Here is a 24,505-nt window from a genome sequence, read left to right on the forward strand (position 1 = left end):
CATTTTCATATTAAAGTTTGTCATATTATGTGTTCTCAACCAATCGGTGTGATTTACCAACACTGCGCATGACCGTCAATAGACGAAGCACTCTGCACTCTTATATCTGTTTCCCATCAACCTGTATGAGTCTTGGCCAAGAGGCAGCAACAAATACAGCACAAAAAGAAAATGACTCCTTTTGTGATGCAGGATGCAACTGTTCTCCATGTGGAACCGAATCCTGCAACCCACAGACGGGTCAGTGTCGCTGTAAGCCCGGGGTCACCGGACCGCTCTGTGACCGCTGCCAGGTAGGACACAGTTTTAATATTCTGGCTCTTTTCTGTGGATTTTACAGTTTAGTCCATGAATTTTAACACTTTCTGCTTCTGTTTGCTCACTAAGTCGGGTTACTTTGCTTTGATCAAGTAAAAAATGGGAACTAGTGGTGGTGTTTAAAACACCTTCTATCAACTCCCATTGTTTGTCTCTGCACTGCAAGAACACAACATCTTACCAAGTATTTTGGTCTAATTTCTTATTCAAATGTCTAAGTACACTAGAAGACAAAACCAGCTTAGAAGTGACTTTTCAGCAAAATATAGGAACTTGTTTTGAATCAATGATTCTTGGATATTGACCAAGAAAAAGTACCAGGTCCACCAGGTCCATTATCTTTCACTGATAATGTGTCAAAATGTTACAAGTGAAAATTATCTGCCAGTGGAACTAGGATTTTTATTCCAAATTTGAGAATTATTGACTTAAAACAAGTTCATAATTGTTTTACGTTCATAATTGTGATTTCAAGAGTGATAACATGTTTGCACAAGAAATTAGACAAAAATATCTGTCTTTTTGTTGTGTCTTGTTCAGAAAGGGAAAGGTTTGTGTAACTTTCCATCTGGTTGTCTTGTTGTTCTAAGGACGGGTCGTTCGGCTTCAACTCGTGCTCCGGCTGTCGTCAGTGTGAGTGCGAGGCCTCGGCGGCGCTCGTCCAGCCGTGTAATCCTCAGAGCGGTCAGTGCGCCTGCCAGCCTGGGGTCAACGGACCGAACTGCAGGCAGTGCGCTCCTGGACACTGGGACTACGGACCGGACGGCTGCAAGAGTGAGTGTGCACACCTGGGCTAACGTTACCGTCATACATCACTGTTTCTGCTGACTGACTCCTTAATGGGAGTGCTTTGGCTTTTGGCCATTTTATTCCACTTTATCACAAACATTGTTGTGTTTGTACTAGGTACTTCTGGTTCTGGTTTGCTCTGCATCCAGAACCAAACATGGAGAAGCAGCATTCAGCTTCTATGCACACAAACTTCCAGAAAACTGCAAAACAGCTGAAACTCTGAGTTCCTCTAAATCTAGACGAGCAGCAGCTCTTTAGAGCTGCTTTTGATGACGGCATTACGCCAAACGTAACGCTTCAATTGTCGATTTTTGTTTTGTTTATGACAAAATGTGTTTAAACTTGATGGGCTGATTGGACTGCTCTGTGGGTCATTTCAGGGTGCGACTGTAATGGAGGTCGCTGTGACCCCCGGACCGGTGAGTGCCACTGTCCAGACGGGATGACGGGAAGACAGTGTGACGCCTGCTTGGAAAGGTACAGCGTCCCTGTGGAGGACCGGCACGGCATGCACTGCGAAGGTAAGTAAATCGCACAAACCTGCAGACCGAGAACGGAAACCGGAGGATTAATCACTGACGGACGGTGCCCTGTGGGTGTGTGTGCGTGGACACTCAGTGTGTGACAGCTGCGTCATCGTGCTGCTGGAAGATCTGGAGAGATTGGACGGCGACTTCAGCTCCGTGTCGCAGCAGCTGAGGAACCTCAACGCCAGCTCGATGGCCTGGGGTCAGCTGGTCAGCCTCAACACGTCCATGCAGGACGTCGCTGTGAGTTTAAACACACCATGTGTGTTTGGTGTGTTGCACGATGGAGCTGAATGAAAAACAAGATACTAAGTAACAACCGGAATCATATATTGCTACCACACCAAACATGCATTCTGGGTAAAATGTCTCCAGACTTTGAGGGAATTGTTTTATGACTTTTATTCTGGCTGAATAAACAGAAAATTTTATTTTTCTCATATTGTTAAACTTGGAAAGCCCTCAAAATCAACTGTACTTAGCGGCAATTTTCTTGTGTCATCATCACATCCTCATCTTTGTAGCAATTCAGTCATTTTTGGTTGAGAAGTTGACGCTGCTCCGTCGTGCAGGTGATAATTTAAGGAGCTTGTTTAGTGTTTATATTGCAAAACAAAACTGCAAGAAGTGCATTTTTCATTCATCTGTTTGGGTCGTTTCTCTTTCTTGTTCTGGTAAGGCCGCCATCTTTAATCCTGTTATAATCTAGCTCAGTTTAAGGATGACCAGCAGCGCCCTCTGCTGGATGGAGACCAAACTGCAACATTAAAAGACGGTCTAAGCAGACGTTCTTAGTTAATCGATCGTAACTAATTTCATAACTAATTTTAATGTAATAAACTATTAATCTATAATTTATCGTAATTTATGGTAGTGTATTAGGTTTTTTTTATGTTACTGATTTTAAATCAGTTCATGAAGCTGGACTCTTAATAAGGTTCCCAATTAAAGGTTGGCTTGTTGCAACATGCTCAGTGTGAGATCAATACATCTTCACCAAATGAACAGGTCTGTCTATTTTTGGTGTTTAATTTAAATATCTGGATTCCAGCGCGCCATTGAGAGCTACAACAACACGCTGGACGAAAGCAGGATTCGGGCCGACATGCTGGACATGGACATCGCGACCATCACAGCTGACATTGACGACTTGCACAGAAAGGTCAGAAACGCACATATGCAAGCCTCTTGTTCAATCAATATGGCTTAAATTATAAGTCAATGTTTTGTATTTTATTTTTATTGTAAGTTTCCATTAGATAATTACAAAGATATGTTTTATAACAGAAATTATAACTGTTTCTTTACGCTGCTATTATGTCAAGAAAAGTGAGAAATTTTTAGATTTTCTAGAAAAAAACAAGGGTTTGAAAAGTTTTGAAACTCAGAAAATTAAAAAAAAAAAAAAGTCAGAATAAAATCTAAAAATTTTGGCAGTTTGTTTTTAGCAGAAATGTACTCCTGTTCATTGTTTTTTTTTTCTATCTATAACGGCCCTAATTCACAGTCATAAAATCCTGTGGTGTTTTCAGTCAGGTGTAATGACAGGCCGGGTCGGTCTGCTAGATGACAGCACCTCCCAAACCCACAACAGGGCAGAAGATCTGCTGAGATTCATCAACAACATCAGCCTGGACATAAACGGTGAGAGAAACGCCTGTTTACCCCCAAAACACAGCCGCAGATGGCGGACTGTTTGATGATCGTCTGCTTCTGTCTGCAGCGACGCTGCACATGGCGAACCAGTCCCAAAACGAAACGGAGGACGATCAGGATGTGGAGGGGCAGGAGGCGAAGATCAGGGAGGTTCAGGCCATTCTGAGGGAAATGAGGTTCAGGAGCTGTGTGGGTCAGAAGAAACTGGCAGACAAGGAGAAAAACGAAACAGAGAAATGTAAGTTACTGTTCTGAATATGCTGTTTTTTGAGGGGAAGTTTTAGCAAAGTGCCTTTTTTGGAGTCTGTATACTCCAGTTAACAATTAATCTGTTACTAAAATAGTTTGCAATTACTTCAAGAATCAATTAATCGCAATTAACTCGATTAATACCTTCAGCTGATCATTTTGAGCTAAAATATTGTGGAAATTATCACAAAATGTCCAGTAAATCCCTCCGTATGTATGTGTTAGTATTGGATCGTGTCATCAAGGAGCTGGAAAACCGTCAGCAGGAAAATGTTAACTTGACGAAGGCCATCAGGGACCGTTTGCAGCGCTTCACCTCTGAAATGATAAACCTGCGAGACGCTCTGAACGAAGCTGTGAACAACACTGCCAGAGCTGCGGAGCTCAACAGCATCAACGAGAAAACTCTGGAGGAAAACAACGGAGAAATCTGATGAAACAAAGCCTGTGTGTGAGTGTGTGTGAATGCATCTGATGTCCGCTGTCTCTGTTTCCCTCAGAGGAAGATCGAAGACTTGTTAATGAAGCAGAAGGAAGTGAACGACACGCTAGAAATGGCTGTCGCTGATGTCACACAAGTCAACACTGTGGTTCAAATGCTGCAGGAGTCAAAAGAGGTAGGAACAAATCAAAATACATAAATATTTAGTAGTTATGTATGAGGGGGCCTCATGTAATTGGCTATTTGTAGTCAAGATTCAGAATATTATGTTCAGTGCAAATAAAACTCAGGTTTTCGAACTCTGAAAATGTTTACATTCATTTCATTTAGCATATATTGCAATTGTGCAGAGCTAGCATTTCAAAAGTGGTACTAAGGATTCGGACTGGATACTGCCTAGAAAGTCTGGTTAATTTGGGATGGTGTGGATGCATAACTGGGCCAAAGAAGTGAAGTCCAGTCTGCCTGTGAACCTCAGTCACATTTTGGTTGATGTGAACACTGGTCTGATTCAAATGCATATCCAAGCACCAAGAGAAACTGGAGATTGCTCCAAAAGCAGTGGACTATAATGCAAGGCATGAGTAAAATGTAACCAAAACAAATGTGTTTGTATAGCGCTAGCAGGAGATATGACTTGTGGTCTTTAACCAAAGACAAAAGAGAAACAACCGCTGCAATCTGATGCTGCTCCAGTTTTGTTTACTTTTTTGAAGAATAAAGTTGCACTCAGTGTCTTCTTCAGCGCTTTTCATGCCATTTCCTTCCTTCTGCTGTATACTCATTATCCTACATCCTTAACATTGGATCGATCTTTCTTGGTTCCAAACTGCTTGTTAGTTAGTGATGTTGATTACCTGAAGCAGACCCTGAATCTATCCCTCTAAAATGTATCTGTCAGGAATATGAACATCTGGCAGCACAGCTCGATGGCGCCTGGTCACCTTTGGCAAAGAAGGTGCAAACATTTGCTGCAACCAACGACTTAATCCCCTTAGTGGAGAAGGCAGAGAAACACGCTGAGCTGCTGAATGCCTTAGCCATGAACTTGACCAGGTAGGGATCTTCTGTGTGTCCCTGTTAGACAGAAAATTCATGAATGGTTCCAATAAAACAACGTTGATCTGTGATGTGTTGCTGCTACAGTTTGATCGCTGAGACCAAGAAGGATCCGTCTGTGGATTTAACAAAAGCCTACAACAATGTTGTCAATAACATCACTGCAGCAGAACATGCTGCGAAAATGGCTGAGAAGGCTGCAAATGACACATTAGAGGTACACACACACACACACACACACACACACACACACACACACACACACTCACACACACACACACACACAAATACACGCGATCTTTTTAAAATTATCTAAATCTTTTTTTGTTGTTTTTAATATCTAGTTTTGCTTTAAATACTTTCAGAATATAAAGAACCAGGACCTTGGAAAGTCTGCAAGCGCTCTGAAGAACCACAGCATAGAACTACATGGAGAAGTCCAACAGATGAACGATGAACTCAACAACAGTAAGTACAGTGTCTTTTAATCAAAATTAAATATATTTTCATCTTCTGCTTTAAATTATGGCCCAGTTTTTTAGAATCTGAAGTGTCTGTTTCCCACTTGCAGCCCTGAAGGGAGAGCTGGAAGAAGCTCAGAAACGGCTGAACTTAGCCAAGGCCAAACATGATCAAGCCATGAAGGATTTGGCAAAAATTCAGAAAAGCCTCAATTCCACCTCAAGTAAGCACTTGAATTACAAAGATTAAATCAAGACTCATGCATTGGAAAAGCTCTGTGACTGGATGACAGCAGGTTAAATATGAATCAAATGGGCTCTTCAGGTTATTCTTAGAAAGTTTGATGTGAAAAATAACTATTTATTGATTATTTATTGGATTAACAAAATAATAATTTAAAGCAAAATGTGCTTAATCTGATATATTTTTGTTTCAGTTTTGGCTTAATTAATGTGTTCTTAGTATGTTCTTTCAGCAAATAGATTTCCATTTTACTATTAATCATTTATTTCTGAGATAATTTAAATACCAACAGTAACAATCTTCACTTAATGTATAAATTCACTTATCTCATCAATTTGCATATTATAGATTTTTTAATATTGTTTTTAAACTTTACATGATCACCAATTAATGTAATGTTTCAGTATTAAATTGCTCTGTACACACCTGCTTTTTATTTGCTTTTTGTTTTATTAAATTGCAGATGCGACTCAGGAGATAAATGAAGCAAAACTGTGGCAGGTAAAGCAAACATCACAGCCACTGACGTCAACAACATGTTGCTCCCCATTAAAAAGCAACTGGACCAGTGGCAACAAGCTTACGGTGACACTAACACCACGAGCGATGACATCAACAAGGCCCTGATCAACGCCAGCGAAACGGGTGGGAATACTACCGCACTTGATTTTAGTTTTTTTTTTTTCCCTTCCATAAATCGGAAATGGCAAATGGAGCTACCCAAATTGCTCTTCAACTCGTTCACAATTACTTTTAATAATTGTGCCTAAAAATGACAAAGAACCAACTAATATTTTTGAAGGTAGATATAATAAACTAAACAGCAGTTTTACTACTTTTTTATTGCCTAATAGCATTAAATTATCATAACAGAATCACACTAGAATTACCAGCAGTATTTTTTTTTATCAATTTTCCTTTTCAGTAGGATGTTTTTTTGGGTTTTACTGTTTTTACTGTTTAAATTGTTTCAATTAATGAGCCATTATTGAATATTTAATAAAAAGGAAAATGAATCCTTTAATAAAAAAAGGTATTCTTAAAATGTCAAAATGATTTAGGCTTCAATAGAAATGTAAATATTGTACCCAGCCCCTACGCAGTTACAGATTCAGTAAATAACCTGTCAGTAATAAGATGATTAAGTAAGGAAACAAAACTAAAGCTGCAACTAAATATTATGTTTGTAATCGATTATTCTATTGATTACAAAAGTAGTTATTATTTTGACTATTAATCAATCTGATAAAAAAACAACCCAATTAACTTACAAATAAATTAAAATATGAAAAAAATGTTTACAGTTTTTTTTTAAATAATAAAATAAACATTTTATTGCCTAAATAGCAAAAACAACATTCCTTCAGTGAATGCATCTGCAGCTAAATACTTGCGGCATGTAATTAATCCAATTAATCGGTTTAGTCCCATGCAAACACAAGAAATCTAACAATCAACTACTTCTAGACAAATTGCTGATTTTAATTTTATTAAACAAATACCTCTAAACTTACATTATCTCAAATAATGTTTTTTCATTCTTAGTTCAAAAGCTGGAAGAAAACATCCCGACGTTGCTGAAGAAACTTAACGATCTGCAGAATTATTCCGTCCAAATGCCAAACATCTCTGAGAACATCAACCGGATCAGGCAGCTCATTCAGGAGGCGCGCAGCACCGTCAACAAGGTGCACTTTTCTGTCCAAAACTCAAAGTATTTACACATTTCTTTAAAGTTCATTGGTCTGGACTTGATTCCAAATGCGACCGGCTGTTTCCCCTCCAGGTGAGCGTGTCCATGAAGTTCAACGGGAAGTCAGCCGTTCAGGTGCGTACTCCTTCTGACCTGGCGGACCTGGCTGCATACACCTCCATGAAGCTGTTCATCAGCCCAAAGCCACTAACGAAGAGAAAACGTTCCACCTCTGATTCGAAACCACAGTTTGTCTTCTTCCTCGGCAACAATAATGTACGTCCTACAACAGACATGTTATGGCTAAAGGGACAAATTCATGTTATTCTATAATCATGTCTGTCGTATTTGTAGTCTGATAAGGAGTTTTTAGGCCTGGTGTTGGAGGGGAAGATACTGAGCTGGTATTTCAATGTTGGAGAAGAAACTATAAAGGTGACGTCGTCTCACGATGCCCGAACTGATGGAACATTTAATGGAGTTTTGTTGGATAGGTAAGTTTTGACCTTTTCTAACAATCATTTATAGTCAGGCTGCATTAATCAATTACTCCAGTAATTGATTAATCGGATAGCCGATTAATCAATAACCCTCTCCCAGGTTTCAGTTTTTTCTCCATTTTTTCTGTACACCTAAAAACTAATTTTGTTTACTTGTGTTGACTTTGACTAATATTTAAATTGCTTTGACGTTCTGAAATGCTTTATGGTGACAAACATGCACAAAATAAAAGATCAAGGAGGGGAAAAGCTGATCACACCACTGAATGGTGTTGTTTCAGAAACTGTAAGCATGCAGATACTGAATATATGTGGACTGAGAATGGAGCCCTGAGGAACCACATATGTGATGTTTCCCCTCCTTAGATTTATAACTATCAAATGACACAAAGTCAATTGATGGTTACAAATGACTTTGACAAACTTCAAAAAGTTTTTTTGTCAGAGAAAGAACTCCAGTTTATTTATAAAGCACATTTCACCAACACGTTACCAATCAATGTTGTGATAAATTAAAATGAGATTGATAATTTACTTATGGACAATTATCAAAGAAATTCTACCCTTTAAAATCTTTGAAATTTTGAAAAATGCTGCAAAATATTTGCAGTAGGTACTTTGCTCTACCTGCCACTTTTGCCTGTTTTCCCTGTCAACGCTGAATGAAAGATATTTTTTAAAAATAAATTTGGCTTTAAACTGCATAGTTAATGCTTGTAACTGCTTTGTCTGTTTTCATGTAGGATGCTCCAGTACGGTCAAATGTCCATGTCTTATTTCTTGAATGATGACGAAAAGATCTTCAAGGCAGAAGGGGAGGGCAAAGGTGACATGGGCCTGCTCAACCTCCAAGCCAACAACACAGTCTTCTATGTTGGCGGACCCCCAGATTCTTTTCAGGTGAGCAAGGCGGGCCCAGTGGCGCCCTTGTCAGGTTACACATTTCTTACCTTTCTTCAAAATGTAAGAAATCTGAAAATCAAAAATTACCAAGAAAAAGCTTCAATTTTATTTTGTAAGCATAGAAAATTTTGTTTGCACAAATAAACTTGATGTTCTTTATGTGCTTATAATTTGTTTTACAAAAATGAATAAATTTGTTCTTATTTTCTTTCTTTCAGCTTCCCGACCCGTTTAGCAATTCAACTGGATTTGAGGGCTGCATTCAGCTGGAGTCGCTGAACCAGAAAGTAGTCAGTCTGTATAACTTTGAAAAAGCCTTCAACCTCAACACTAAAACAGAGAAACCGTGCAGCAGGTCAGACCACATGCTTGCTTCATTCTGTACTTAGCAGCATAAGTTTTTTTCCGTTTGCTTTCCAATGGGATGGTTTAAAACAAAACATTTTTGTTAGAATGGCATAGTCAAAGTCCAGACCGAATCCCAATTGAGAAGATTTTCACAAGCCAGTAAAGTGTTCGCTGCTATATCCATCATGGCCAAATCTTTCCTCGTTAAAAATTACACAATAAAATGACAAGTTTTGCTTGTATCCTCATCTATAGGTTTATAAAGTGAAATCAACTAAATAAAAGCAACATTAGGGTAACAGATGGATGTTTTCTAACAGGTTATACTGGAAAAAATATGTTGTGACGTCACAGGCCAAGGTCAATGCCACTTTGTATTAGTTTTTCACATAAAATTTCAATGAAATATATTTATGCTTATGGTTGTAATGTGACAAAAGCTTACAGGATATGAATATTTTTACTAGCCCCTCCACATCCATACAGAAACCCCATTGTAAGACTTGAACCGAAGACCTTTTTGCTCCAAAGCACTCCTCCACAGTAGTGTCATCTTTGTTATTGTTATTATTCTAAATATGCTTGCTGAATCAAATTTCTTATCACAGGTCTTCGGTGGATGACGGGGAATATTTCGATGGAACCGGCTTTGCTGAGATCAACTTTACTTCTAGTTATTTACGTCCAGTGATGGCAATTGACCAGGACATCAAACTCCTGTCACACAAAGGAATACTAGTCTTTCTCAAAAAGGAGGCAAAGACCCATTTCAACTGATTACAACACTCTGTTATCTGTTCATTGATGTCGTTCTTCAGAGGTACTCACTGCTTTCTCTCGTGTGCATCAGGAGAAGTTTTTGTGCCTGGCCGTTCTTCAGGGACAGCTCCGCCTTTATTATGATGATTTCAACGGTACTTTGATCGATCATCCCCTGACACCAACGATTTCAATCTGCTGAAGATTAGTGATGGAGAGTTGAGGCTTGTGAGTCGGACATGTTTTTATCTTCTGTTTATCTTAAGTTTTGGATATGAAGCTGCAGTTGGTAACCCTCTGACTTCCCATCGTTTGGCTCCTATTTAGGAATAAAGGCAGCAAATTCTCACTGCAAAAACAAAATCTTGTCGCGTAATTTTGGTCTAGTTTCTACTGCGCCCTTGTCAGGTTACACATTTCTTACCTTTCTTCAAAATGTAAGAAATCTGAAAATCAAGTATCACCAAGAAAAAGCTTCAATTTTATTTTGTAAGCATAGAAAATTTTGATTGTTTGCAATTCAGTACACTTGAATTAAGATAAAACTATCTTACAAGTAACTTTTCAGCAAGAAATAGCAGCTTGTTTTAAGTCAATCATTCCTTAATACTGATGAAAAAGTAAGCAGGATCGCGTTGAACACAACACTGTAGAGTTTTTGCTTCAGTACAACTGTGTCGTTTCTAATAGCCAGAATATTGAACATATTTTCATACTTTTCTCATACATTAAGAATATCAGGCCTGCCAGGAAACAGCGCAGTGCTCGTCCAATGTGACTCAACAATTGGGAGGTTTTTGAATTGGCTTGTTTTTCAGATGCCAAAATCATTAATTTATTACCAAATCACAGCTGGGTGGTGTAATTTAGAGCTTGGGAAGCAGTAGAAACTGGGGATGCACACTGATAATGTTCTTTGCAGGGTGGTGAGGGGTTGGTGCTTATGTCCATTTAGAAATGAAAGCTATTATTCTGTTAACATTTGCCAATTATCAACAAAAACCATATCTCAAATGAACATACATTACAGTATTATAAGTGATTTTACATATTTTGCCATCAGTTTTAGGTTCAACTTGTATTTTAATGAGCTGTTAATTCTGCTGCAGCATATTTACTGTATCATAATCTTCTCAGTCATTAAACTGTAAATTCATTTTCCTCTTTTTATTGTTTTCCAGCTGAAGATCATGTTTGTTAACAAGTTAAAAAAGATCACAATACAGAAGAGCAATGTCGCTGTTTTTACACTAATTTTAACAGAAGATTTACCAGATTTCAGTGGTAAATATTATCTGGGAGGAGCGCCAGAGGAGGAGATGCCTGAAAGGTGAGTGGAGCCACATGAAAGCATCTTTTTATATGTTTGTCAGTAGGGATTGAATGGTATCCATGATCATGTTGCTTTTACAGACTGTAAACTATCAGTGTTTTAAGTTTTGTTGCCTCTGGTGGGCAGAGAAAAAATGTTTTTGCTTTTTTTCACTGTAAGGACCAGAGGCAGCACTAACCCTAACCCTAAACGTTTTTGTTTTTGTTCTTGTTGACAATGTTCAGTTGACGCTGTGGTGCAAAAACACAAACAAAATCTTACCAAGCATTTTTGACCTCGTTTCTGAAACAAATATTTGAAATGAGACAAAACTAACTTACAAGTGACTTTTGAGCAAGATATTGGAGCTTGTTTTAAATAAATTATTTCTTCATATTAATACAAAAAAGTGCTAGTTTGACTGGCAGATTATTTAATTTATAACACATTTTCCCCATGTTATAAGTGAATAATCAGCCAATTGCACCAGACATTAAGGTGATGAAACATGACTTTATTTGAACAGCACATTTTCAGCAACCAGGCAATTTTAAAGTGCTTTACATTAATTAGAAAGAAATACAACAACAAACCAAAGGAAAGAGCAAAACAAGGCCAGATTTATTGCTGAAACGTTTATTGTACGTTAGTTTTAGTGACTGGACAAAAATACTTGGTAAGATCAAATCATGATGAGCTTATTTTTTCTACAAGCTACAAAAAACTTATTTATTATTTTACCAATTGATTATGGATCAGAACCAACAAAAAGAACAAAGATGGAGTGACTGAATATTAAATAATAATAATAACAATAATAATAGTAATAATAGCACAGCTAAAGATGTGGATTTTAAGCTGCTGTCTTTTTCTGTCTCCCAGTTTAAAGCAGCTGTTTTCAGCGCGTAACTCTGTGAAGGCCTGCATCAAGAACCTGAAGAACACCGGAAATCATGTCAACATGAAGACAGTAAAAGCCTCTGGAGTCAGTTCTGGCTGTAACAGCAACCTGCTGGTAAAAGAGCACACTTACTCAAACCTACGGAGCTAAAATGATGCCACCACCATCAATGCACTTGAGACCAGAGGCAGCACTAACCCTAACCCTATGTAGCTTCATTTGCTACATGACAATGACTAGCATTGGTTTTAGCTGTGATGTTATTAATATAATGCTTTAACTCAGTGGTACCCAACTAGCTGAGCTTGTTTCTCCCATCTGGGAGTGAAGGGAGACAATGACACCCGAAGTGATGCTTATGCACAGGGAGCTATTTGGTCACCATATCATGTAGAGCAGCTTGGAATGTGGGAATCACTCTGCTGCTCTAAATCTTAAATGTGTGCATGATATATCAAAGGAAAGGGATGCATTGCTGTGTTGCTAATATTCAACACTATGACTACTAGATGACAAGGTCAAGAAAAAGCTTTCATTAAGAAAAAAGTAGGAAGGGAGAGGGACAGAGGTCATGCTAGCTTGACTATGACAAATATAACATGTAGATGTGCTGTGAATTTCTGTGTGTTTCAGTACAGTTACAACATAAAAAACACCAACTCTGACAAATTATCAGAAGATTAGCAGATGTTTAAATGAGCTAATTAGCAACTCTAAAATAGGTGTAACTGGAATTACCTGCAGTGAACTGAACAGAAATGACTGTTAATTCTTTTCCTTTTTGCTTTTTTGCTTTGCTCGTGTGAACAGACTGAACTGGTTTGCACTGAAGCAGAGGAGGACTGTTTGTTCAAATGTTGTGTGTTTGTGCAGATCGCTCGGGAAGCTCACTTCAGCGGGGAGAGCTACATAAAGATAGCCCCAAAAGACGTTAGCAGTCAGAATGACAAATTCTACGCCAGCTTCAGCTTTAGAACTGATCAGAAAAACGGACTCATGTTTTTCCATAAAGATCAGGTCAGAAAAGAAAAACTTTGATTCCCATGGTCTTTCCTGCTTCTCCTTTCTATTAACTCAGAAACTGTTTTCCATCCGTGGCTGCAGGACGGAATCTGCCAAGTCTCTTTGCAGAAGGGCAACGTTGTGTTGAGGGTGAACAACTCAGAGGTTAAGACTCAGAAGACGTACAACGACAACAACAGCCACAACGTTGCATTCTACATTAGCCGCAGTGGGTAAGTCGGCCAGAGATGGTTTTTATTATCCTAATGTTGCAAAAATACGTCTTCAGACTTGAGTTGAGTCCTAGAGCCATTTTTAATCTCTTGTACTAAAGAGTGAAAGGATGCCGGTTTACAGACTACATCTGCTGTAATGTTTTCCTGTGAAAAGATGCGGTGGAATATTATGGGTGTTAGTATAAACCGACGTTCTCTTCCTGCCAACATTACCAGACACTTTGGGCTGGACGTGTCCTCAGTGGACATGATTTTAAATATTTTCTTTTCACATTTAAATCAGTAATTTATGGAGTATATGAAGAGGTGCTTTTGTTTTAATTCCTTTATGTTTTAGCTCCACAGCCCCTTCTTTTACCCGTTTTACCGCATTTAGCAATTTTTGTAGTTTTTACTGGTGAAGAAATTCAGCATTAACTAATTTAAATCTTGTTCTATTTAATATAAGCATAAATACTTACATTGTACTTCATAAGTGCTTTAAATAATATGAAGCAGCCTTCAGAGGTTTTTTGGATGGTGAAAGAAAACGCTGAATAAGTTACTTTTGGACCGCAATAAACTGAACATTGATAAACATATTTGATGTATTGATGTTGATGGCGGTACTTGATATTGTTAATGGTTTCCCATGGTTTTATGATGTGAAGCACTTTGAACTGCTTGTTTACTGAAGTGTGCTGCACAAATAAACCTGACTGGTTAAAGGTGTTTTTTTTTTTTATGCTAATGTAATAACTTAAGTCTGAGGACAAACAGTCCAAACCTGAAATCATGCAATTTGGTGACCTAGAAGACACAAAACCATTTTAGTTGTTAGTAATTTGACTTGGACTTGTTCCTTAAAGACTTGTGAATCTAAATCTGAAGCTGTTTTGTTGTTACAAGTGTTTGCTGACTGTCGGCTTCCGCAGGTTTTATCTTTTAATGGACGATGTAGTGGAGAGGAATGCCGTTAAGATGAACACGAAGCCGCCGCTTACACGGGTCCTGAGGACGTCACCTTCCTGGGAGGATTACCTCAGCAAACCGCCGACAACCTCACAGGATGCATCAGCAATGTCATCATAAAGAGGTTAGAAAAGCCCTACAGCTTTTGATTTTGAGTGAATATGGCAGGCTGTTTAAACATAAAAACAGTTTTACCAGTTTAATTCCAGATATTTGAGAGATATTGTTGGAAGTGACTTAACAGATTTCTGAAGTGGTGTTCAATTGTATGCATTAAATTAATTTGTTTAATTTCCAATTGGAATCAATAAAGTATTTCTAAATTTGAATTGAATTTTGACTTGTCAAAATATAATTGAACATATTGAATTATTATTCTCATTCGTCGGGATGCAGATTTCTTATCATTATGAATTGTTAAAATGTAGTTTTGTCTAGTTAGATTATTTTTTAGATATCCATAATGTAGTTATGGACAGTTGGACAAAACCGATTTTATGATAACACAGCCTGCCAAACTGCAAAATTTGCTGCCTTAGCATGTAAGTAGGATGACGGGCCTGCAGAACCAAAAGGTGAAATGTGTGTGTGATTCTTGCCTTCAGGAGGGAAGGTGATCAAATGGTGGAGAACCTGGTGAAGGTGAACGAAAACAAAAACGCTGTTCTGACGTGTCCAGCAGCTAAAAAACCTCAGCAGATCATCGCAGAGGAGCCGAGACGCAAACAAAAGGTAGAGCACAAACACACGATCGCTCTGCTCCTCCAGGTAAAAAGGAACCGCCGCTTTAAGAAACGGTATACACGTTTCTGTCTCAGGGGAACCAAAAGAAGCCGTCGAGATCTCGCAGCCGCAGTACCAGGGAGTCCTGCCAGGGGGAGCTGTCGCACCCCGAGAGCAGAGCGACGCACTTCAGCGGCTCCGCCCACAGCTACCAGAAATTTGATCCAGTGGTCAGATCCATGTAAGTGTGAAATTTCAGAATTTTTTTAGAAAAAAATACTTTGAAATTTCTTTGGTTCAAAAGTGAAAAAATTTGCAGGAAAAACAGAAATTTTGAGACTAATTCTGATTAGATTTTTTTCTAATGAAAGGAAAAACATTTGCATGTTTTTTCTTGCAAATTGTAAAATTTTTTGATAAATTGTTCTTTAGAAAATTTATGACAAAATTCAAAATCTGAACTTTTGCAGAAATTTACTCCTATATAATGAGCAGAGTACGGAAAAATTATACTCAAGTAAAAATAGAAAGTAGTCGTCCAAGAAAGAGTAAAAAAAAGTCTGCAACTGAGTAACTGGTCAAATGATCAATTCTTTAATATTATAAAATTACGTAATCAGACAGATCAAAATATAAAGTTATGTGGAAATTTTGGTATTTTAAGAAGGAAAATAACAGTAATTCATATAAGTAACAAAAAATAAAATCAGAAAATAGAAGTTTTTTTTCAAATCAGTTTCTTTGAATAAAAAAATTTGATGAAACTTTAACCAAAACTGTGTGTGTGTGTTTCTGGTGAATCTTTGGTTAAAACATGTTTGTTTCACTTCATAATAAACTAACTAAAGTAACAGAAGTACAGTGTAGTAAAAATACTCTTAAAAGGGATTAAAAGGCCCTAAATACTCACTAATTAAACTGATTTTTCCTCAGTTCTCATCTGTCGCTGGAGGTGAAGATCAACTCCTCTGACGGCTGCGTTCTGTACGCAGCCGGCAGGCAGCATGGCGGAGCGGCCATGTTGCTCAGCGTCCTCAAGGTCACCTGATCCTCTCAGTGGAGTCAGCCAGGAATAATGTCAAAGTGCGGAGTTTGAACAAATACGACGACGAGCGGTGGCACCCGGTAAGGTCTTCCTTGCAAGATATGTACTTAAAAATACAAATAACTACATTAAACCAGGTTACTTTTTTACATACTTCAAAATACTTCCAGAAAGTTGGTACACTTTTTATAAAGCATGCATAAAAATAGATTCCAACACAAAGACAAGAAAAATTCATCTAAAAACCCATTGCTAATACTTTTAGCGTTGTTATTTATTGTAGAAATAAATAAACTGGTAAGACATTTTAACAAACACAAGTTGTACATTTAAAAACATCAGCTGTTCTTTTTGATTTTTATCCAAAGTTATTAAGAGCCACTAGCAGCTTGAAACCCCTGAACTCGTCGATCGCATTATTAGGGAAAATCATGAAAGTATCGCTTCAGAAATGGGCTCACCAGATGTTTCTCTGTCGCAGGTTTTCATTAAGCATGAAGGGAATAAAATCAGTCTGACGGTGGATGGAATCAGCAGCCGAGCTAAGAAGATAGCCGGAGCCGGAAAGATCCGGATCAGTGGACCGTTATTCATCGGAGGAGTCCCGGCTTCAGTCAAGGTTCACTGATTTCAAAGCTCACACAGCTAACTTTCACCACTCAGGATATGTTAAAATATTAACGTTATTTTATTACTTTCCATGTCTGGTGGAGTCAAAGTACGGTGAAATGTCTGTTTCAGGAATTGTATTTTTTCCAAAAAAGGACCTTTTCATTTTACCAGTTTAAGTTATCTGCATAAGGTGCTTTCACCCAGCCTGGTTGAGTCCATTTTCGCTCCAGTTTTGTCAGCACATAAAGTTCAGTTCATTTGGGAAGAACTGAATGCAAAATTGGACCAAAAAGGCAAACTCTGGTTCACCTGCAAATCTGTTTGGTTGAAGTGAACTCTAGTTCTGTTCAAATGCATATGTGAACGCCAAGCGAACTGGAGACCGCTCCTAAAGCAGGACGTGTCTACAACACAGGGCATTATGGGTAAATACAAGCTAGCAGGAAAAATGGCTCGAGGTCTTTAGCCAACGACTAAAGAGAAATCCTACAACAGTGAAAATCTGATACCATTCCATTTTTTCACGTTTTGTGAAGAATAAAGTTGCGCTCATTGTCTTCTTCAGAGGTTTTTTTGTTGTTTCCTTCGATGGTTCTTGGTGCAGCGCCGCCACAGGCGAGGAGGGGAACAGGTTGCTCAAAGGGTCTGGATCATTTGTCACGGCGCAAAATGTGAAAATGCAACAAATGTTGCAATGAACTGAGTCTACTGGACTGTCAGGTCTGCAAACACCCTTAGAAACCGGGTCAGGTTTACATATTCCAGAGTCAAGCGTGAGGCCTTTTGTCCGACCCTAACTGGGTCACCAACAGGACAATGAACCAAACAATAGCTCTTCTTTAACTTTTCCGCAGTCTTAGTGTGACAGACAGCAGACCGTCAGTTTCCGAAACCAAGCGCACACGGGGTCAATGAGACTCTGGTGGACCGTGCGCAGAGTAAAAAAAAACTGATGGGGTAAAAAAGACCATGAGAGTTTAAATCCCACTGAGGATTACTGGCTATGTTCTGATTATCTTAAGTTTGAGACAGAAATAAAGTTAAAAAGGTTCATCAGACATCATTCTCACTGTTTGTGTCTCCAGCCGAAACGTTTTGACGGTTTCATCGGATGCGTCAAGGACCTGAAGCTGAACGCATTTCCTGCAGGAAGCCCATCGTTCAGCCAGGGGGCGGTTCCGTGCTTCCAGAACCCTCTACAACCTGGAGTCTACTTCTCCAAACAGGGCGGACACCTGAAGATCGGTAGCTACCCTCTTTTCCTGGTTTCAGCCGTTTAAAACCTTTTTGCTCAGAGCATGCACCGACTGACGTGTCTCCGCCTCCTGGCAGATGACTCTCTGGTTCTGGGTCGGGACCTAGACATCCAGCTGGAAGTTCGACCCGCTTCAGACTCTGGGCTGCTGTTGTACGCCGGAACTTCATCTGACCAATACCTGAGCTGTTCCTAAGCCAGGGAGAGGTGGGTTAAGGTTTCACTAGGCAGAAGAGAAACAGCAGGAGGAAGTTCAAGAAATCCTAAAACCAAAACTGAGGAAGACGTTTTTGTGTCCAGGTGACTGTTTTGGTAATCAGTGGCAAAGGTGAATTCTCTACCTCGCTAATGCCTGAAGAGCCTCTGTGTAACAGACGCTGGCACACAATCAAAGGTGGGTTTACAGAAACCAGACGTCTTCCCCAGACACGGCCGCTCTGTTAATGCTGATGTGTTCTTCCAGTGGAGAAGAGGAACAACGTTCTGAAGTTGGTTGTGGATGTCACCGCCAAGCAGAGCGCAGGCCCCAAACAGAACCGTTCTGCAGGGACCAAAGCTACCGTGTACCTTGGAGGAGCACCGAGTGAGTACAATATCACAGTTCTCTGCAGTTTCCTCTTGGTCTTTACAGAGTGTCTGCTAATGCTCACACATAATGAATATTTATTTCTGTGGCTGGGATTTTAAAAAATCTAAATTCATACACCTCCCCACATCTTCATGCTCAGCTCCTTCAGACTAGCGGCAGCAACAATTAGCTAAAACCTGGAGGGACTGCACCTTAAAGTATTTACGAAGATCGTGTTGCTTTGAGTGGTTGGGTCCTCCTGCTTCAAAAAAAGCAATCTTCTAACGGTTATTAGGCAGATTTTCCTCCTCCTTTTGCTTCTTACCATTAAAAAAGTTATTTTGCTCAAAGGAACAACTTCAAAAATGAAATAACACACACTCCTGTTTCTCTAATCACTGGGTAAACTTTCTTTTGTCCGCCAGGTGGCGTCACAACGGCCAGCCATCCTACCGGGTTTCCCGTTTTCCACGGCTGTTTCCGCCATGTTGGCATCAACCGTCGCCCCGTGCCGTTGTCTGAGCCGCTGTCTGTTCACGGCGCCGTCGGAACCCGAGGCTGCCCTCACATGTAGAGCCTTCACAAAATACTGGTGGTGGGTGTCATGCTACTGTAGCTAATTTAAAATATATATTAATATTTATTTTATTCTTTGGGGGAGAAAAATAAGCATATTTTATATTTTCACGTTTTTTGTGCTATGTCTGTAATTACTGGTTTCACGTAAAGATGCACTGAGTTAAAATTAAAATGTAAAACAATGCTCCAATTTTGCAATACATCATGAAAGTGTTATGTTGCAACTTCCATATATTAATATTTATGACAATAGGGCTTCATGAACTGGTGAAATACATAGAAAATTTGTTTTTTTAATTGAGCTAAGTTAAATAAGCTGTTATATTTTTGTAAATGTAAGAAAATTTTCTTTTTTGTCACAAAAAAAATCTCTGCAAACTAGTAATTTTGATCTTAACTTACGCCTTCTCTATAATTATTCTGTTACTTTTTTTAAACAAACTCATTATCTGCACCCCTTTTATTTTTGAACCCATGTAACATGAAAATTAAGCTTTTTTGTATGCTAACATTTTTAAAAATAACTCAAAGAATAAGCTGCCGCTCCCAGCCCTCACTTGTTTGAATAAAGTCTTTTTCATATAAAATTAAGACGTTTGAGTGTTTTTCAATTTGCATTTTAATAAAGATCTAGTCCCAAAAAGCCAACAGCACTTCAAGAGCAGAAAGCAAAACTTAAGGTTGGTCACAGCAAGAGAGACGTCTACATGGAGTAGAAACATTGCCTTTGGTATACAAAAACATTTAAGACAATGCTGAAGTGGGAAGAAAAGTAGACAAAAGTAGAGAGATGTGGGACTTGGCAGGCTGGTCTCTAATCTAGACTCATGTCTTCATCATCTTCTTTCTTCTCTTTGGAGTCTCCTTTGCTGGCCTGCATGGCCCTGGCAAACGCTTCCACGTCTGAGGAGGAAACAGAAACATGTCTGAGACGCAGAAAGACCAGATTTCTAAAAAAAATAGATGGATGAATGCGTTAAATTTAGAAAAATAAAACGTTCCATGATGTAAGGCAGTGTGTTTGTCCTACCTCCCCTGTTAGCAGCGTCCACAGCTTCAGCCGACAGACCGAACTGATTCATCAGCGGGCCGAGTTGCCCCGATGCCAAAGCGCTGCTGAACATGCTCATGGACTGAAGTCAGACAGAAACCAGAGTCAGAACCAAACCAAACAGATGAAGAACCGTCCATGTCCTGGTCTGGTTCTACCTGCTGGAACTGCGGCGAGTTCAGGGTGTTCTGGATCTCCTCGGCTCTGCAGCAAGCTCTCTCCGCTGGGGAGGAAGGGGAGGAGCCTCTGCTGGACTTCAGGGTTGGTCAGGATGGGAGCCATCATCTCCGGGGTGCAAACGCTCGCCAGATCCACTGCAGGAGACAAACCACACCGTTAGCTGGAGCGCCATCGGTCTCCCTGCAGCAGCAGCAGAGCGAACCCGACGACCCGCTGACCTGCAGATCCCTGCGGCGCTGCAGCAGCTGCAGGAACGTTCATGTTGGCCAGGATGCTCTGCAGGTCGCTGAGCTGGATGGGCTGGTGAGGAGTAGGACTACCAACGGAGGCCGGCGTCACAGGGGCCTGAGCTGGAGCTGCAAACGGGGAAAAAACAGTAGAGTTCAGGACAGACAGTCGATTTAAAACAGAAAACACGGCAAATGTTGCAGTTTTGTTCCCAAGTGAACCGAGTCTACTGGACTTTCACGTGAAAACAACTTAAATTTTAAATCAATCCATAGATGACGGCATCCATTAATTTGGTAAACAGAGAGATACACTGGGGTCGTAAACAGTTCACACAGAAGTCAGATTAATTAGTTCGACGATGTAAATAATCAAAATTGAGCATCGAGACCTGCAGTGTGAGACAACCTAAGGCGGTTGTACCTGGAGTAGTGGGGGCAGCAGCAGCAGTCGTGGCAGGAGCGGAGGCGGCAGGAGGCGTAGGCGTGGCCGGTGCCTGGGTGGAGCTCAGTCTGGGGGCTGCAGCAGATGAAGAAGAGGTGGCCGTGGCTGCTTGGCTTCTAGAGCTGCGGTTAGCATGGAGACCGAGCGTTAGCGTCACGCTAGAGGAGGAAGTCGTAACGATGCAGAGGTGAGGTCTAACCTGGATGAGGAGCTGCTGGCGGGCGGGCCGCCGCTGCCTAGCAGATTCGCCAGTCCAGGTCCGGCTAGCGCTCCCAGGCCTCCTTACACAAACCAGAACAAATCTATAAAAGCTGCTCTGTTGAAGCGTTCAGGCTTTACATCAGGCCTGGACAATATATCACAATCATCATAGCAACATCGACTTCAGCAGGAATTCACTTCCCCAGCTGGTGAAGCCAAAACTAATAAAACATGGTGATGAAGGAAAAGAAATCAGAAAAAAGTGACTCCGTTAGGATGTTCAGCAAGTGACGGGGGGAAAAAAAAGTTTTTATTGTAATTTTGTGACATCGATTTCCTTACGGCTGAAAAACCACCGCATCCAAGCGTAAAAACTTTTCATCCAAAAAACTTTTTGTTTATATTAAGCAAATGTATTTTCTTAATTTCACTTTGCGCAATTCTATGGCTAGCAGAGATGCAGCTGGTGAAACCCGAAGCGTTACTCAGAGTGCCTCACCCAGTCCACCGAGCCCCGTCGGACCGATCAGCTGCATCAGCTGGTTGTGGCTCATGTTCCCCAGCAGGTTCTGCAGGCCGCCCTCTCCGCCCAGCGCCGACAGCTCGTGGCCGCTGCCGCCTCCGCTGCCCGGAGCGCCAGGAATCGGAGGGTTGTTCAGGAACTCGTTCACCTTACGGCAGAACTCCTCATCTTTGTCCGTTTTGGGCTCCTGAGTTGACAGTTTGAAATGTTAGTCGTCTCTTATATGCACTTAGATTTCCATCCAACAAATTAGCAGCGTCTCCCCACCTGCATCCAGAAGAAGAGCCTTTTGGAGCCAGCCTTGAACTTCAGGACATAGACGCGTCCCGTGGTGCACTGGTTCACTCTCTTAAACTCACAGTCGTCAGGGAAGATGATCAGGTCCTGCAGGACATTTCAGTTCTGGTTTAGTTCTCCTGGAAAATAAGCCTCGAACTCAAGCCCCCCAAAAAACTCAACCCAAAAATTATTCATAATTTACATTAGTCTGTTGAGTTTTTGCAGAAAATCACCCAGCATTTTTCTTGCTATGAGTTTATTCTAAATTTTCTGCAAAAACAAAACGGTCAAAAACATTGAGTTCATGTGATGTTAACTCCCGCCTGCAGGTGGCAGTATTTCTTCTACTTCACTGCTGCTTCTGCCTTAACACATTACAAATAGATATGGTGAGTAACAATGAAACCACATTTAAATAAATTAATTGCAAAAATATTGTATTTTAAGTCCTTGTAAATGTTCTTAAAGCAGCACCAATTTTGTTTGCAAAAATAAAAATATATATTTTTTAAATCACAAAAAGCCAGAGGTCAGATATAGTTTAATAACTTTATTATTTATATCAGCCACTTCATTTTTTGGCAGAAATTCAGGTAAAAAAAATAACTATAATGCCTGATTTTTTTTTCTAATGCATAGAGTTTACTGCAAATTTTACACAGAAATTGTCAAAAAGTTTGGGTTTAAGAAATGCTAACTCCAACCTGCAGGTGGCAGTATTTCTTACACTGCTGCCTCAACTTTACTTCATGTCACGTTATAAACATAAAAAAAAAACAACATTTAAATAAGGAAATTTATCTCAAATATTGCTCAGGTCCTTGCAAATATTCCTAGAGTACCACCACAATCAGGAATTTTGATTGCAAAAAAATAAATAAATAAAAATCATTAAATCCTGGGACAGTTTTCTGTGTTATGTTTCTAAAACAAGAATCAAAGCCTGACTGTTTGCCAACTAACACCAAAACGCATCAAAACATCTCCAGTAACGAGAAGGTAAGGAAATTATTTTGGTTTAATTTAGTTTCAGATTATCGTAAAATCATTTCCAATCACATCATGAAAGTAATAAACATTTCAGATTTCACTGAATGTGTGTTTTAAATTATTGGCTTAATTTAAAGATAAAATCCTCACATCATCAACGTTCCCGGTGGTTCTGTCCTTCCAGCAGAAATGGATCAGGGAGTCATCGGACTGCTGGATGTACACCAAGCCCTTGCGTTTGTCGGGTGTAACCGTGTTCCCCTTCAGGCTCATTTTACCAGCACGAAACTCCACTAGGTATTTGCTGGAGCTTCCCCTGGAGCCGCTGACCAGACTCGGAAACAGAGCACCTGACGACATCTTCACTCCCAAACTGAGGGAAAAAACACAGCAACAGCATGTCAGATTTCTGAGGTCATCTCATTTACAGAACCAGCTGCCATCTTGGTCCAAACTGCTGACTGTGCAGTTTTTAAATGTTCAAAAATAAATAAATAAAAAGACAAAAAGTTTTAAATTATTCATTCATATTCCAGTTAAATAATTATGATTTTATTAGAGATCAAAAATGTTGTAATCACTTCTGTCCATAATTAAGCACCACCTCCTCGTTATCTACCAAATCCTACTAAAATCTGTTAATTTTCCCCTATTCATCACAACTTATAGTCAATGACGTCAGCTTGGTGTTTGGTTAGACCTTTTGTTAATTTGTTAAACTTAAATTGGAAATTTTTTGTTTAGTTTTTTTACAGCTGGATCATTTGGTTTTATTTGCGGGCCGCCATATTGGATTCTACGGCCGGGGTTGTTGATAAAACCCAGATTTCAGGGAATGACCCAGTTGAAGTTGTTTTTCAGTGCAATAAGGTCCTAACTGAAAGTAACTATTCGACGCACGTTTTCTGCGAGGAAAAATATTGCTTACCTTAAACACACGTCCTTGACTGAAAAAAAAATACTTTTTAGTCCTGAACAACTTTCTAAGCCTACAGATAAAGAACAATGCTGTTAAAGTTAGCTTTCCAGAGCTCGCTATCAAATGTTTTCTGTTTTATCTTCTGACTAACACCTGATGATTTGATTTAGTTAATGTCTTCCTTTAACTTGACTAAATAACATTTTAACAGTTAAGCCACGAAGTTGTCGTTAGCTGTGTGTAGTTCTGGTTGTCGATGCTAACGTTAGCCCATGACAAGGCTAAACAGATGAACGACTAAAGGCCGGAGTCTTGCAGAATAACTACCTTAAGTTGTTTAACGAAATAAACACACACATAAGACTCCTTTAAAAACAACAAACTTAGCATTTTAAAAACTTACTTTTAAATACTTGCGGCTAAATCTTGAAATATCTCAGAAGTTTTCTCTCCGCCGCGTCTGACTGTGACGCCACTTGCGTAGAATGAGTGAACTTCCTGTTCATCGCGAACGCGCCTGCTGTGAGTGGATGCGCACGCCTTTCAGAGTTTTAT

At 39.7% G+C, this 24,505-nt stretch overlaps 1 protein-coding gene and 1 pseudogene across 1 annotated transcript in view; one reads left to right on the plus strand and one right to left on the minus strand.

Annotated features, from left to right (window-relative positions):
- lama5 (laminin, alpha 5) overlaps positions 1-19,722 on the plus strand; it is a 72,038-nt gene extending 52,316 nt beyond the window's left edge. Inside the window, 40 exon segments of the mRNA XM_055056784.1 lie at positions 193-293; positions 909-1,092; positions 1,491-1,631; positions 1,729-1,880; positions 2,689-2,799; positions 3,170-3,281; positions 3,361-3,531; positions 3,768-3,991; positions 4,043-4,159; positions 4,886-5,040; positions 5,131-5,260; positions 5,409-5,511; positions 5,615-5,728; positions 6,212-6,232; positions 6,235-6,393; positions 7,294-7,436; positions 7,535-7,717; positions 7,796-7,935; positions 8,685-8,841; positions 9,063-9,199; positions 9,801-9,948; positions 10,043-10,121; positions 10,124-10,179; positions 11,133-11,281; positions 12,146-12,278; positions 13,038-13,181; positions 13,269-13,399; positions 14,317-14,378; positions 14,381-14,477; positions 14,959-15,085; positions 15,172-15,317; positions 16,010-16,110; positions 16,113-16,201; positions 16,603-16,740; positions 17,819-17,978; positions 18,066-18,170; positions 18,173-18,195; positions 18,289-18,382; positions 18,452-18,571; positions 18,982-19,722. Coding sequence (XP_054912759.1) covers positions 193-293; positions 909-1,092; positions 1,491-1,631; positions 1,729-1,880; positions 2,689-2,799; positions 3,170-3,281; positions 3,361-3,531; positions 3,768-3,991; positions 4,043-4,159; positions 4,886-5,040; positions 5,131-5,260; positions 5,409-5,511; positions 5,615-5,728; positions 6,212-6,232; positions 6,235-6,393; positions 7,294-7,436; positions 7,535-7,717; positions 7,796-7,935; positions 8,685-8,841; positions 9,063-9,199; positions 9,801-9,948; positions 10,043-10,121; positions 10,124-10,179; positions 11,133-11,281; positions 12,146-12,278; positions 13,038-13,181; positions 13,269-13,399; positions 14,317-14,378; positions 14,381-14,477; positions 14,959-15,085; positions 15,172-15,317; positions 16,010-16,110; positions 16,113-16,201; positions 16,603-16,740; positions 17,819-17,978; positions 18,066-18,170; positions 18,173-18,195; positions 18,289-18,382; positions 18,452-18,571; positions 18,982-19,130 — 5,006 coding nt within the window. The 3' untranslated portion in view covers positions 19,131-19,722.
- A 14-nt stretch (positions 19,723-19,736) lies between these two features.
- On the minus strand, positions 19,737-24,451 carry LOC129377070 (proteasomal ubiquitin receptor ADRM1-like; annotated as a pseudogene).
- Between the last annotated feature and the right edge of the window lie 54 nt (positions 24,452-24,505).

This window comes from Poeciliopsis prolifica, unplaced genomic scaffold (genome assembly GCF_027474105.1).
Source record: "Poeciliopsis prolifica strain line A6 unplaced genomic scaffold, Auburn_PproV2 SCAFFOLD046, whole genome shotgun sequence".
Classification (NCBI taxonomy): domain Eukaryota; kingdom Metazoa; phylum Chordata; class Actinopteri; order Cyprinodontiformes; family Poeciliidae; genus Poeciliopsis; species Poeciliopsis prolifica.